The sequence below is a fragment of the Triturus cristatus genome, chromosome 7 (genome assembly GCF_964204655.1).
Source record: "Triturus cristatus chromosome 7, aTriCri1.1, whole genome shotgun sequence".
NCBI classification, from domain to species: Eukaryota; Metazoa; Chordata; class Amphibia; order Caudata; family Salamandridae; genus Triturus; species Triturus cristatus.
The window spans coordinates 1,215,501,865-1,215,512,906 of record NC_140590.1 but is presented as its reverse complement, the minus strand read 5'-3'; the positions used below and the strand labels follow the sequence as shown (position 1 = coordinate 1,215,512,906).

General features: G+C 45.8%; 1 protein-coding gene across 3 annotated transcripts; it reads left to right on the top strand.

The window, feature by feature from the left end:
- Positions 1-721: 721 nt before the first annotated feature.
- Positions 722-6,327, top strand: LOC146811642 (serine/threonine-protein kinase SBK1-like). 3 transcript variants are annotated; one of them, XR_014965831.1, is made up of 4 exons: positions 2,719-2,881; positions 3,356-3,558; positions 3,771-4,818; positions 5,423-6,327. XR_014965831.1 is itself a non-coding variant. In XM_085614520.1 (3 exons), the coding sequence occupies exons 2-3, from the start codon at positions 3,415-3,417 to the stop codon at positions 4,653-4,655; spliced, it is 1,029 nt and encodes a 342-aa protein (XP_085470646.1). In that variant the 5' UTR covers positions 722-857; positions 3,356-3,414; the 3' UTR covers positions 4,656-6,327. The 3 variants fall into 3 exon arrangements, 2 of the variants coding, with proteins under 2 accessions (XP_085470646.1, XP_085470644.1); XM_085614520.1 differs by lacking the exon at positions 2,719-2,881 and adding an exon at positions 722-857 and having other exon boundaries at positions 3,771-6,327; XM_085614518.1 differs by having other exon boundaries at positions 3,771-6,327.
- The last annotated feature ends 4,715 nt before the right edge of the window (positions 6,328-11,042 follow it).

Genomic DNA, 11,042 nt, shown 5'->3' with positions numbered 1-11,042 from the left:
AATTATAGCGCAGTAGAACTAGCCTGAAATGTCTCGTGTGTCCCATGCAGAATCGCTCGATGAGGTAGGCTCGCCTGGTAATGGGACTCATTGGGGTTATTTGAGATGCAGGGCGGGAGCGCGGCCCATCCTCTTCACGTAGTTCGGAAGGGCGATAAAAGCATCTCTAGAACCCGTGTTTTTTCCCCTAAACGGCTGCAGGGGAGGGGCAAAATGAGCCATTTCTCCACATATCGGCTTATAATATATATTTGAATGTACACCTCTCCTTCCAAACAGAACGCCAATTGTAGAACTAAGGGAGTGTATTAGTGGGCTGTTCTTATTTCAAATACTGACTATTTGACCCAAGTTACTGTGATTAGGGAGAGAAATGAATTCAGTGTATGCCTCTGCGGGGATACGGGGCGATAGAAGCGACATCTTGCAAATTACAGGTTGGTGGTTTACTGTGGAATTTCTGAACATAAAGGTATAACTAATTCTATACTTGTATTTAAAAAGAAAGGCGCCCTCATATAAAAGTTGCGTTTTCATTGTGTATCGCAGGGTTCTTCCATCCACCGGTACGCCCACCCCCGTTCCCGTTTGTGCCCGCCGGGCCCTCGGCTCTTTGTTATGTTAATGAGTCCAGTACCTGTGCCCAGGATGGAAAAGGCCACGCCCCCAGCCCGGGTACATAACCCCCTGTCTGGGGGCAGAGCCCTCGCTTTCCCTCGTGCTGCGGCCTCTGTTGCTGGAGTTTGAAGACGAAGACCTGACCGGCCCCAGGAATCCTTAAAAGAGGGCGGGAGTCACGTCCCGCAGGAACAGCTCGGCCTTAGCTACAGGCATCGGGGAGTCCCGTTCACATTCAGGTATGCCGCTTTTTAACGAGCCTGTTATTTTAAGATGTGCGCCATGCTCTGTCACCTACAGACTGTGGGCTACAGTCTTTGGTGAATCGAGGCAGTGGGGGGCACTGATGCAAGGACAGCGGTCCCACTCCCTGTTCTGGCAGTGATGGGCACACCGGCTAATTGGGATGAAGAGAGCCTCTCTTACCCCTTGGAACTAGTGCCACAACACCGTTGTCCCAGTAACGCTAGCCTCCTGTGGGCGACGGTTGCCCGTGCCTCAAACTGCACCCCGAGTTTTAAACTAAAATGGGGCGATCTTGCAGCGCTTTGAATTTGAATGTTAGAAACATGGACTGAAATATTAGGTTTTAAATACCAATGTGCCCGTATTTTTGTTTTGCAAACCTCCGTTTGTGAGGCTCGCTGATGCTTTAATGCGATGGTATTCCGGTTCACCGCCTTGTCGCTAAGATTTCGATGGCGGGGAGCCGGAGAAAATAAAACTAATCTCCCAGTGGCGACACCCCAAAACGAACAAAATAGGAGTTTGCGTTTTATTTATTCTCGGAACAAGGGGACGCCAATGTTGACCTGACCACATAATTATGTAGGAAGTGACGTTACGCACGCGCTTGGAATGGCGGTTTTGCGCACTGCTATCAAATGTGTGTAGCTTTGTAGGCTATGTAACTGTTCTAATGACAAATGCGGACGCTGCTGCTTTCTGTATTGCGATGAAACGAATTTATGCTAATCCGGCCTGGAGTGGGGGTTTCAAATATGAGGGAATGCTTTCGTGTCACGCATCTTGAAGTGGTTTCCGATGCCTGTTCTTTGTCTTAGATGTTTGGTGTGTATGCCTTGGTTTTCCGCGTAAATTCATCGGACGCGACACAAGGCAGGTGTAGGCCCTGAAGTTTGTTTGATGGTGACCTCCAGGAGAGTTGCAGCGTTTGATGCTTTCCAATGGCTCCCCTGCTGCGTGCACGTGACCTTGTCCTGAAATTCGACATTTTTTGTTGGTCTTCGATTGCACACATAGGTGTTTATGTACAAGCCCCCTGCGTTGCCAGTGTGTCATTTTCTAGGACGCTCCGGCAGCGCAGAGTGCAGACCCATATCTACGCGGCCAAGCAAAGCCAGTTTGCGTGGCTTTCCATGGCCTCATATGTATGGTGTAAGGCAGCGCATTCCGCTGTGTTGCTTTACCCTGCTCAGGGCAGCGTTCCATGGTCGTTGTGGGGGGTTATCCCATACAACGCCTATAGGTTTTGACACATTTCCAGATTTACAAGTATCTCTAAACCAGGGAATGCGTCCAAATATTTTATTTCTCCTTGTTTTTCCCTCTTTCTGTGTGACTGCATTCTGCAGCACACGTAGAAAGAGAGAAAACCTCCATTGATTGTTTTTGTGCAGGAAGGTTTCCTGCACAAAAACAATCCTGCTAACAGTGCAGACACCCTTGAACCATGGTGCAAGGGTGCCTACGTTGGCGCCAGGCACAATACTGTGTACAGGCTCTGGCTGGAAGGGCAGGAATGCACCCTATCTTGTAAATACAGTGCATTCCTGCCCTTTCGAATTGGCATTGGACAGAGCAGCACAGAGATGTAAGGCGCTGCCCTACGCCATTCATTGTAAACGAGGCCCTCTGTTCCGCTCTTACTAATGAATGCATGTGAATTATACTGCGGCAATGACACGAGGACACACTTAAAACTGACCGTAACACGAGGCACGCTCACTCTTATCACAGGCACTAGCAGTGCCCCCTTCCAGTGAAACTCGGCACCCGCCTGACAGCCGCGAGACAGACATTTCATTGTATCCCCCTCTTTTGTCCGCGTTTTTAGCTTTAAAGGAAGGACACTAGAATATGAACCCACACGTGACCAAGACTGAACTGATCCTGGAAGGGCACGCAACCCAAATATCAACAAACCTGGCGGAGGTTGAGCTGGAAGATTATTTTGAGGTTCTGCAAGAGCTTGGCTCTGGCGGCTACGGATGTGTGCTGATGGCACAAAACAGGACAACCGGTGAGAAAGCAAGGCTTAACAATAGAGTCAGAACTAGGGGCTAGGTACCTCGATCAACTTTCTAAAATGATCTGTGTAGGATATCATTAAACAACTGAAACACATTGTCCATAAAGTAGAATACCCTAGAGGTCATGTTATTTTGCAACCCATTTTTTCCCATCAAAACTTATTTGTTTCGTCCTGATACTGAATAGAAATTGCTTTGTTTCCCAATTTTCCAGTGCTTTATGATCGTCTTGCGTTTAGTGTCTTCTGTGAAACAAATCGCTTGACCTGGTTGTTCTTCGACCTTCCCTCCATGTGTCATCTCTGCTCACCACTGGGGGCCCTGTTGGTGCTACCACCTCTCTGTACTAATTGAAACAAAGTTATTACATTGCACAGGTTCACAAAATCTCCAGATTGAGGTTGAGGATGTCCTGTGCATTTTGCAAAGTATGTCCTTAACCAATCACTGCTTTTTCTCTACAGACCAGAAAGTGGCCCTGAAGCTTCTCAGGAAAGGCCGTACATCACAGAGGAGCTTTTTGATGGAGTATTGCATAGCTTTCTGTCTCTCCTCGCACCCCAATATTATCGCCAGCTACGGAGTTGTTTTCCAGACCAAGGAGCACTATGTATTTGCCCAGGAACTGGCCCCTAGAGGTGATCTCTTCTCCTTGATTCAGGATCAGGTATGTAAACACTTGGGCCAGTCTAGTACAGCTGCTATACGTTATGTGGCAAATTAATGCATTCCTAGCGGGTTGTGTGTATCTGTCTAATGCTGTGTGCAGAGCTCTGTATGTATGGGTCATGTCAAGGGTTTACAATATGGTGCATTTTCTCATGTGAATCCTTACTAGTCAATTTGTACCTATTCATATTTTATTTTTCTGCTTTTCAGGTTGGAATTCCAGAAGAGAAAGTAAAGCGCTGTGCAGTTCAGATATCTAGTGCTTTGGACTTCATGCGGAGTAAAGGGCTTGTGCACCGTGACATCAAACCAGAGAATGTGCTACTCTATGATAAGGATTGTCACAGCATCAAAGTGTCTGACTTTGGGTTCACTCGACTGAAGGGAACTGTTGTCTCTGCAAGGTCGGGAACGATCCCATACATGTCCCCGGAAGTTTACAGGCCCCACGCTGACTGCTTGGAGGCTGACTACAGCCTGGATGTGTGGGCTTTTGGTATACTTCTCTTCTGTGTGTTGACTGGCACCTTTCCTTGGGAGACACCAAGATTTGAAGACATCAACTACAGCATCTTTGTGGACTGGGCGACTACAGGTGCAGGCGGGGTCCCTTGCCGGTGGAAACGTTTCACTGTTGAAGCCCTCAATATGTTCCGTAAATTTCTGGCTCACAATCCTCTTCAGAGGAGCAATGCGGTGGAAGTCCTACACTTCATTGATTTTCCTTGGACAGTGGATCCCGGCCTAGCAGGTGCTTTAGAAGACACCAACGATGTAGCAGAAGGCAGCAGCACTGAGCTCACCTCCGGTGACTCCATGTCTTCTGGCGGCGATGGACAGACTGTGGAGACGAGCAGTGGCTCTTCGAGCTCCTCTGGTTCTGAAGGCAGTGACGCAGAAGGGAGCAACAAGAGCATCAGTTTTGGCTCCATCATCTCAGACTCCTCCGACAGCACACGTTCTTCTCTTGAGCCAGAAGTGTTTTTCACAGACTTTGAAATTAAGCCAGATCAATGGAGAGAACATAGCACAGACCAGCCCCTACTCACAGATTACTCATCTCTGTTCGTGGGAGCTGAGGTAGAGGTCTCGTGACATGGTGTCTGAGTGCGAATGAGACCGACGGAATGTCCTTTTCATGAACCGCAAAGAGAGACCGCATGTCCGTACTAAGAGAACAGAAGCTGTGGTGGCTCCCAGACATGGTTAGCGCTCCACATTGGAGTGGAACAGCCTCAAGCATTGTTTAGAGACCAAGGTGAGCTAATGTATCCACCTCTGTCATGATTTCACATGTTAGGTTCTTACTCAGAACTCTTATCCTAAGATTACAATTTCAAATGCTGCGGCCATGGGCTCAACCATTGATCACATATTGGTGCTTCTCCAACTCAGGCAGTTCTGTCTTATGCATTTCTACAAAGCAACACAAATTCAAGCAATGCTTAATAGTTATCTATTATTTCCATCTATTTGTGAGTTGCACTGTCAGCTCCGCCCAGTCTAGGTTGGCACAGCTACAGGTAGTCAGTGCGGGGAGCACAGTCACAGGACATTCACGAGGAACACCCTCTTGCAATTGGAGGTATTCACTCATCTATAGGTGCACTTACGGACACACACCACCAGGGGTTTTATGCTAAATTGATCAATGTGTATTTTGTCTATTTTTTCACATGATCTTTTTCAGTTGTCTGCCTGGATGTAAAATAACACTAAGATAGAATATTGCTGCTTATGATAGCACAGAGAGATTTGGTTGGTCTCTGATTTCAAGAAATAGTTTCAGTGTATTTATCACTATTAGCATATTTATGGAATTAGCTCATTGAAATCTAATTCTTGTTTCTCTTTCCTTGAAGTTTGTGGGAAAATGGGATGGGTCATTGAGCCCACCTTTTCCCACGCCATGGCTGGACAGAGGACGCATGAAGGGCACAGCTTCCGGAACCCTAACCTCTAACACCAGCAGCTACAGCTGAGCAGTGGGTCTTGACAGGAGAGGGTGCAATATGAGGGTTTGAAACGTTTCATCCTAGAAGAGACCCAGAGAGCCACAGGCAGAAAGGAATCAGCCACGGCTCAATACTGAAGATGGTTCTGAAAATTCTGAATCGTGGCTCAGAGTTTTATGGAGAAGTGTTACCAGAAAGAATTTCAGAAGTGTCTCTCACTCTGAGAAGTCTTTATGTGGAGGTGAAAGTTAATTTAAGGAACACAAAGTCTCCCTTTTTGAGACAGAGATGGAACAATAATAATTCTAACTTTAACCCCGATGGGGAACCATGAGTAGAAACTAAAAGTCACGTCCTAAATTGAGGCTAATCACAAGGAACTCTGTTTTCAATCCAGCATTTGCATGAGGGGAAAAACCATAAAGGCCGGAAGTGCAATTAAATTGTAGTAGCTTAAATGATCTTGGCAGTCTGCAGCTAGATTTTAGTACAAGGTGCCAGTACCTTTGTGGCCAGTAGTGGCAAACATGCGAGGCCTATTACCTTAAGAAGTAACCCAGCTCGATGGGCCCTTGTGAGTTCGATAGAACCATGCCAAGATACTAAGTGTGCCATGGTGAGACACTCACTGACCGGCACTTCTTCAATCAAGAACACACTCATTCATGTTTGGGACATTCTCCTCTTCTACCACTTCCACTTCAGGGCTGTTAAGTGTGTCATAATTAGGTTTTGTAAAAATACCATCTGCAAAATCCAAATTCTGTATTTTGCTGTGACTGAATCATTAAACGTTCAGTATGCATCTGGAATTATTGTTGCGTTTTTGTTGTTTATGGAGACCTAATGCTTATAACATGAAAATAACATGCATGTTGGGCATCAACTGAACACATAACATTTAAATAGCACATTGATAGAATAGGAGGTGAAAAAGCTCTGAAATGTACGTTTCTGCTGATTTATTTGAGACACCCCTTTTTCACCCATGACTAGCACATACCCTGCATATGGGTAGCTCTTGCATTGGTTCCACCCTGCATCCCACAACCCTAGAGGACTCACTTGCCTGAGTTTAGTGAGCAATTCAATGTCTGATCTTATGGGACAATCAAAGGTGGGCGTGGTCACAATTATTATGACAGGAAAGGTTAAGGCTTCTAAGAACGACTGAAGGGTGATTACTAAGAAACGTTTCAATGAGATGAGGTGGCAGAAGTAAGGGTGGAAGACGGTTGTCTATCACCTAAGACCAGGGCCACTGGAATTATGCGATGGTGCGGCCACAGCGTTTTTAGGTCTCGCCTAGCGTCGCAGCTAATGCGCTGCCGCCTTGGCGATATCTATTGTTGTCGGTTTGTCGGTGGAAGGGGGACAGGAGATGTGCATGCTCCGGACAGGACAGACGATGTGCACGCATACAGCTCATGCGCTCAGCACAACGTGTCGTACAGGACAGGCGATGTGCACGCATACGGCTTGCGCACTCAGCACAACTGCTTATTCCACCACTGATTCTAGTGAAGACAGTTGGTGCCCTTTCTGCTGCTCGAGGTCTTACCTCCGCGCCCCTGACTGTTCTAGTGGTGACGTTCAGTACCTCGGCTGATTCCAGTGGTGACTTTCAGTACCTCAGCTGATTCCAGTGGTAACATTCAGTACCTCAGCTCCAGTGCCTTCAGTGCCTCAGTTTCAGTGGTGATGGCTGGTGCCTTCAGCTGATTCTAGTGGTCAGCTCTGGTGACAGCTGGTGGTGATACCTGGTAGCCCCTAGGCTCCGGTGACGTCTGTGGTGACAGCTGGGACACCCTAGGCTTCGGTAACAGGTGGTGGGGATCAGGTGGTGTCGGTGGGGCCCCCTGCAGACTCCGGTGTCAGTGGCACCCCCCTGGTGATGTTGGTGTCCTGAGTAATCTCTTCTCTGCAGCTAATCTCCGGCCTCCAATGACCTCCTAGGATTAAAAAAGCTGAGAGCCTGGAGTCTGTGTAGGACGGAAGAGGACAGCCAATCAGCGACCAGCAGGCCACAGGACTTATCACCCCCACGTGACATCATTGCGCCAGACACACACCGCTGCATGCACACAGAAACAGGCATACCGACAAACACACAGCGCTGCACATACACAGACACACCGCCAGACACAAGTAATGACAGACAGAGGTACACACAGGTAAGAGTGGCACACGTGTGGGTAAACAGAGACGCACAGACAAAAAGACACACAAGGGCATTCAGAGACCGAGACGCACACCTAGCAGTCATTCAGACGTCCTCACAGGCAAGGACAGACCTAGGCACATATAGGTAAGGTTACACAGACAACAGGACAGGGACTGGCACTATGGCAAGGACAGAGGGACAAATGGAAGGGCGATAAAAGGGTCATGCACAGGCAAGAACAGACAGGGGTATGCACATGGAAATATAGACAGGAGCCGTGCTTTAAATGGAAATGGAAGTGCGGGTACTCACTATTTAGAGTACCTGCTTGCTCTTGAGAAGTGCCAGTACTCTCCCATTTAATGTATTGGAGCAGTGCTGAGAGGTGCATGTACTCTCCCTTTCAAATAAGAGAAGTGCAGGCACTCAGTACCAGATAGCACCTGCCCATTTAAAGCACTGGTCAGGAGTACACATTGGTAAGGACAGACAGAGCTGCATAGATAGGCACACATGCATGTTCAGGTACACTCAGATACTTGCACTCGAGCAGCATTAAGGACACAGTATGTCTTATTTAGTCTGTAAGCACTATTTTCTATAATGCGTTTCTCCTACTGCAGGCATGACATGCTTTCCTGCAACATTCAGCGCGGCAATGCACGCTTTCACTTTCAAAGCAGCCCAGGACAAAGGCGGCCGATGTCTCGCATTTTCAAGATTTTGAGCTATTGGCATTGTAAATGGCAATGCCTTTTATTGATGTGTTAATTATCAAAGCAGATAAATAAAAGGCATTGTCATTTACAATTCCAATAGCTTACACTCTTGCAAATGCGAGACCTATTGCATTGCAAATACTTGTTTGCTTAATTCTAGATTTGCCACATTTGACACATAATGCACCATCTGCTGCATAATCTGCAGATTTTAACCCAAAAAATATTTCCAGCTCAAATGTTTTAAAAGATTCAAACAGTGCAGCAACACGTGTTACTGTGCAGTGGAAGGCCCTCTGGAAAGATTGACTGATCAGCTTTCTGTTGCTTATTGCTATATTTGAGAGTTAAACTGGAACTAATGAGGTGCAGCCAATGCTCAGACAACGGTAACAGGTGTCGAAATTACAAAATAATGATGTAACGCTATAAAAATAACGTGCGCCTTATGCTGCATAATTTACCTTTTCTTATTACATAATTTACTCAGCCCTGCGGTATAATATTCTCTCCACTGCCTTATAATTCCAGTTGCCCTGCCTAAGGATATAGCCTCCCATTTGGAGAAACCTAAGAGGCCAGGGGGGCCTCAGGAGCAAGTGGGGGGGCTCCATCCCAACCCCAGGCCTGGAAGTGAGGCCTTGCCAAGACTCCAAATAGGAGCCTGCATGTGGCATTGGCTGGTTAGGGGCCTGGCGCACAACACTGACAGCTGTCAATGGGCGTTGTTGGTTATTTACGTTTGGGGAAAGTTTTCCCTGGGTTGTCTGACCCAAGGGGCAGAATGAGCCCCCTCTCCTTGTTGGCCATGTTGGTACTCTGTTCAGTGTCTCAGCACCCACTACATAACTCCAGAAACCAAACCTATACACCCTTCTATCCCAGCTACCACAAATTAGCACCATCACTTACAAACAAGGCACATCTCTATCCTATACCACTAACAAATCTACTCATCACTAACACAACCCAAATCCACACCATACTTAACTATATATCCCGTCCAGACACATACTCCCTGCTCTAATTACTCCTAACAGACCAATTTTTGTCACTAACAAACCCATACTCAGCCTTCCATCTTTCCAACCTCCAACACCCTCCTCTTCATTCTACCACAATAACACAACCACACAACACTTACATTCCATTGCACCACACATATTACCTCTTGCAGCAATCAAATCTAACACACTCTTAACTCTAGTTCATCCCCTCCTACACACAAGATACACTCTACTCACAAACACATCATCACCCCCTTTACCCTACAACTTCCACTCAAAAACAATACTTTACATACAAATCCTTCTCAGAAAACAAACACATCAGCACCTCCTTTCACTGCTCGTCAAAAACAAAACATAACACACACCGGAACAACAAAATCTCTCTCACACAACACCTCATAATACTTTCCATCACAAACTACAAACATACAGCTACCTTCCAGACTACACAAGTGATACACACCATGAACAAACTTTAATGTCAAGCTTTCTCTCCTCCCCCACACCTAACACATATACAGCAACTCTATTTTAACCACATCTCATCCATTGGACAGTTTAGAACCTTACTACAAGACCCACGTGCTGCACCACCACCCATAACTCATACACCTTCTGCCCTAAATACAGACCCAAACAAAGTAAGCTACATGCCACTCCTCACAACTTTACTTCTCTATGTCTACTGCACAACAAGGTTACACTACAAAAACAACATACTTCCATAGAGGCGCTAAGCCTTCTGCGTTACTCAAGCACATTAAATATCAATTTAAGGTATTTCTGTGGTTTGGTTATGCTTCAATCTTATGGTGAGCGAGCTGCCAAAGGGTGCTACTGAATGATAGTATTTTCTTTTTGTCCACCTTTATATTAGGTGATGTGTTAACATCTTGTTGTACTACTGTATACATTTTCACTCTCCAAATAGGCACTGCACAGCTTCAATTTTTTACATATTAAGCTTTTATAGGAAAAGAAATGTATTGTCATTTTTATAAACATATCTCTATTTTCTGAATTGGGCTTTTTGGTGAAGGGTGAACCAAAAATATTTTGTCTATGGCAGAGTAATAAAACTAAATTCAACTTTGAAAGATGTAAAATTTATTGCAAACGTAACTTAAAGATATTTACAGTACGATGATTCTGTTCAAATAAAGTTTCGTTTTACAAAAAAAGAAAGAAAAGAAAAAAAATACAGCATACTCACCAACTCACTCTCAATCACTGTCTTCAATACCTACACAGGCAGACCCATCAAAATGCCATCTTAGCCTGCTGGACGAGGAACCTGGTATAGAACAGCTACACAATTGCTCTCCTCATACAACCAGTACCAACACTAAGGACACACCTGCTACAAGCCCACAAAGTACTGCTCACTCTTCTACAAAACAAAGTCACACTATCGCTAAAGCACATTCTCCAAACTGTCTACTAATAAATGCTCAATTGCTCTCTAAAAACAAACATCACCTCTACGACCTTCTCACTGACACAAAACCTGGCATACTCTTCATAACTAAATCATGGTTGGAAGATGATATGGCTCCAGACCTGCATGAAGCTGTGCCTCAAGGCTATCAAACGATCACGCAAAATCATACAGGTAAAAGAGAAGGTGGTCTAGC

What these genes read in the sequence shown, in the direction of transcription:
- LOC146811642 (XM_085614518.1), top strand. Translation starts at nt 2,719, where the DNA reads ATGAACCCACACGTGACCAAGACTGAACTGATCCTGGAAGGGCACGCA. An exon ending in GGCACAAAACAGGACAACCG is followed by an intron (nt 2,882 to 3,355) that starts GTGAGAAAGCAA and finishes TTTTCTCTACAG; the next exon opens with ACCAGAAAGTGGCCCTGAAG. An exon ending in TCTCCTTGATTCAGGATCAG is followed by an intron (nt 3,559 to 3,770) that starts GTATGTAAACAC and finishes TCTGCTTTTCAG; the next exon opens with GTTGGAATTCCAGAAGAGAA.